The sequence below is a fragment of the Myotis davidii genome, unplaced genomic scaffold (assembly GCF_000327345.1).
Source record: "Myotis davidii unplaced genomic scaffold, ASM32734v1 scaffold638, whole genome shotgun sequence".
Taxonomy (NCBI): Eukaryota; Metazoa; Chordata; class Mammalia; order Chiroptera; family Vespertilionidae; genus Myotis; species Myotis davidii.
The window spans coordinates 986,497-990,547 of record NW_006289391.1 but is presented as its reverse complement, the minus strand read 5'-3'; the positions used below and the strand labels follow the sequence as shown (position 1 = coordinate 990,547).

The 4,051-nt window shown below is 40.1% G+C and overlaps 1 protein-coding gene across 1 annotated transcript in view; it reads left to right on the top strand.

Moving 5' to 3' along the window:
- The window catches only part of ASPA (aspartoacylase), a 7,353-nt gene extending 4,214 nt beyond the window's left edge, over nt 1-3,139 (top strand). Inside the window, exons 4-5 of the mRNA XM_015562439.1 lie at nt 1,328-1,431; nt 2,363-3,139. Coding sequence (XP_015417925.1) covers nt 1,328-1,431; nt 2,363-2,560 — 302 coding nt within the window. The 3' untranslated portion in view covers nt 2,561-3,139. The remainder of the gene's footprint in view (nt 1-1,327; nt 1,432-2,362) is intronic.
- Nucleotides 3,140-4,051: the final 912 nt, after the last annotated feature.

Here is a 4,051-nt window from a genome sequence, read left to right as displayed (position 1 = left end):
ATGAAATCAATAAAAATATTTCTATATATTAGAAATGGGAAATGGGATGAGCACACATGCTAACTTCACCACTAAACACTGAAATAGCAATTGTAGCCTACGTCAAGTTTGCCATGCTCAGGGTATTAGGTGTCTTTTAAAAGTTTATTCACTTCAGCCATTCCTCAATGACCAGAATAGACACATTCAAGAAAAGCCACTACCAATTAAAGCTCCCCTAATTTTCCTATTAACCCTATTTTAAAGAGACAAAAATATACTAAGAAATACAAATGTCCAAAGAGCATATGAACAGATGTCCAATATTACTAGTAATTAGAGAAATGCAAATTAAAATGAGAAAGCATTTTCTCCCATTAGAGGAGGAAAATATTAAAACCTGATAATATTGTGTTGGTAAGGGTGTAGGAAAGGGGGATGGGAAAGACATGCTAAACAATAACTTTACAGTATCCACTTTTGAAAATGCACAAATCCTATGATGCAGCCATTCCACATCTCAAAGAAACACAAACACATGCACACCCAGTATGTCATCTACAAGGGTGGCTTCTATAGCATTGCTTGTGCCAACAAAACAATAGAAACAACCTGAGTATCCATCATGTGGTAAACAGTCACACTACCATGGAAGGAGCTTCAAAATACATTGTTAATTAAAGAAAGCAAGTTGCAGACCAAAACATGCAGTATACCAATTTCCCCAAAATAATAATAAACACTTGCTAGAATATGTATACATATATATGTTAATGTTCAGGGAAAGTCCTTAAAGAAAACACACCAAACTGTGATTATGGAGGAGAGGAGGAGGAGGAAAAGCAAGTTAAATGATGCTGAAGTCACCTAACCTGCTAGAAGTCTCCTGAGCATATGCAGGCATAGAATGCCAGAGCTGGACGGCAGCTCCAAGACCAGCTGATTCAGACCTCCCTTTGACAGGTAAAGAACAGGAGCCCCCGGAAGTTACGCCTCTTGCTCGGGGTCACACAGTGAGGAGATGAGAGCCCTGGAGTCCTGACTCCCTGCCCCAGGCTCTTTCTCTCACACTGGCTTTTTAAGGTGTTTTCTTCGTCCGTCCAGCAATGTACTTGTGAACGTGTGTTGACAGGAATAATTTGAGAACATCCTTTGGCTTCATGTTACTTATGAACATCCTCCGCTGACATCGTGTGTGCTCCCTGTGACTGTCTTTTTTTCCCAATTACATGTGACATTCAATCCGCAACTGTATGTCTTCACTTTTTGGTTATTGTTCTTCCCTTAAAGTATGAACTTCCTTTTTTCAGTTGCCATTTTACACATTTTGTTCTTGCCTTAGGGTAAGAATTTCCCCCTTGTGCTATTGAAGTCTATAAAATAATGGAGAAAGTTGATTATCCCAGGAATGAAAATGGAGAAATTGCTGCTATTATCCACCCTAATCTGCAGGTAACATTTGCTGTTTCTTTAAGATATTCAAAATATGAGCCCCAACCCCCAGTGAGTAGTTTTATAGTTCATAAAAGGTCTTACATATGCTGGCTGTAGGATACATCATTGAACATGGTCTACTAGTATATTCTTGTGGAAGTCACAGTCTAGATCAGTGGTTCTCAACCTGTGGGTCACGACCCCTTTGACGGTCGAACGACCCTTTCACAGGGGCCGCCCAAGACCATCCTGCATATCAGATATTTACATTACAATTCATAACAGTAGCAACATTACAGTTATGAAGTAGCAACGAAAATAATTTTATGGTTGGGTCACAACATGAGGAACTGTATTTAAAGGGCCAGAAGGTTGAGAACCACTAGTCTAGATAGACGAAAGTCTAAAGTGTAGGTTAAAATAAAGAAAACCAGATGCTCTAAGAGAATAATGAGGCAGGGAGGGATGGTCAGATAAGAGCTGTCAAAGAAGGTAAAATTCCTGCCAAGTGGGTAGGAATGATTATATTCATTTTCACATAAGAAAGCAGAAGCTCAGAAGTTAGATCTTTCCCACAGCCATCGAGCTATCAGTGGCAGACCCAGAGCTAATGTTCTCTGCAGTTCACCACACTGCTGCCACCTCCCTGCGATCACCGCTGAGTAAGTTAGAGCACAGCAATCAAAGCCTCTTTCTCTGGAATGTTTTCTGCCGTTTCCTGACTCCTCAGGTCCCCAATATCTGCTGCTTGTCTGGTTTGATCAATAACAGCATAGTGGGGGGGGGGGGGGGGCCGTGGGGGGGGGGGGGCCCTTGGCAGAGTGTAGGAGGTTTGTATCTCTTTTGACAGAATCCGGTGCTAAATGTTTCAGTTGTCTACAGTCTCACACAAAAATGTTTAAAGTAGGAGAGAAACCGCATGTAATTTGTGTATTTTGTTTCCTGAGAGGATCAAGACTGGAAACCACTGCGCCCTGAGGATCCTGTGTTTTTAACTCTTGACGGAGAGACAATTCCATTAGGTGGAGACCGTACTGTGTACCCGACGTTTGTAAATGAGGCCGCATATTATGAAAAGAAAGAAGCTTTTGCCAAGACAACTGTACTAACACTCAAGGCAAAAAGTATCCGCTCCTCTTTGCATTAGACATCACTTCCGGTGCACCTGTTAGGCAGTGTCTTGAAAAGCTCCGCCAGTCTGTAAGCCCCCAAAGGGCAGGGTTGCGCTGGATTTAATGTGCCTTATTCATATCCCCAGCACCTCCTTCGGGGCCTTTACACAGTGGGCATTTGGGCACATTCTTGAATGAATGAATAAATTAATTAATGGATATCTTTTAAAGGTAGCATATTGTGGACATAGCTTATTCAAAGAGGTGTATTATTTCTATAAAGCTTTTTATATATTATACTTTGATTGTTTAACATTCTTAATAAAGTTTTTAAATTCAAATTTTTAAGTTGAAATAGGTACTATATACAAAAACTTATTAACTTGAGCATAAAATTAAATATATTTTTAAGTAATGTATAATGCTACTAGAAACCAATGATGCAGACTTACAGTTTTTAAATTTTACATAGTTGGATGAATGATAATCTAACCTATGAACTTTAGTTGTAATATCAATAAGAGATTTTTAAGTGCTCTTTTGAAGATTACATGTGAATGAGAAATGAGGGCTGATTGTAAAAGTGACATTATGAATAAATAAAAATCTCTGAATGCCCTTTGTCCACAGACAGTAACCCTCACAAAGCGTCGCTGCTCAGGCCTGTCCACTTGTTCTGCACTGACCTCAGGGAGCTGAGAGCCTCCTTCTTGAGAAGCCACGGTTCCTTCCCAATTTGGGAAAGTCGGGAGAGGCACATTCCTCACAGCTGTCACTTCTCCTTCTGAAAGAACGCACTTGCCCTCCTTTGCATCCAACATATGAGGAAGTCTTTGGGTCCCCACGGCATAGGCAGAAAAACAGAAATAGCAGCGAACAGTGGGCACTAGTGGAAATGTGCCCAGACCCAGGTCTCTGGTTCTTAAATCCATTCTTTCAATAAGTTGTCCTCGTCCTCAGTGCCCACATCCCTCACCTTACGTGATTCTTCTTTTCAAAGATCTTCCAGCTGGAATGCTGCCTCCCTCCCTCTCCAGCCCCTCCAGAAGCCTCCCCTCTCTCTGCCCTTAGTCACAGCAGCAAAGTAAAGAACATTGTTATCCCAAGATTTGGACCCAACGGGATCAATGTTTACAGTTTCAAATGTATTTACCAAAGTCATACTAACATTATGTGGAGCGTATATACATAATCATTTTCAGTCTTCCAGAGCAAATTCTATTAAGCCAATTTCATTCCATACGTAATGGAACAGAGCACAAACTTTAATTTTTTCCACATTTATTTTTGCACTTTAACAAAATCCTTTTCATTGGAATAAACTCTCTTCCTTCTGAATTCTTTAGTAAAACTTCAACTTACCTATCAGTTTTTGTACATACCAAGCTTCCTTCTCCCACTGTGAATGTTCTGAGTCCAATTTTCCTGGGTCAGTTTTGTCCAGGTGTAAATTTTACCAAGAATACCTTATTCTTCCATCAAATTTAGTTACTTATAAAATTTACAAGGCTCACTGTATGTATATA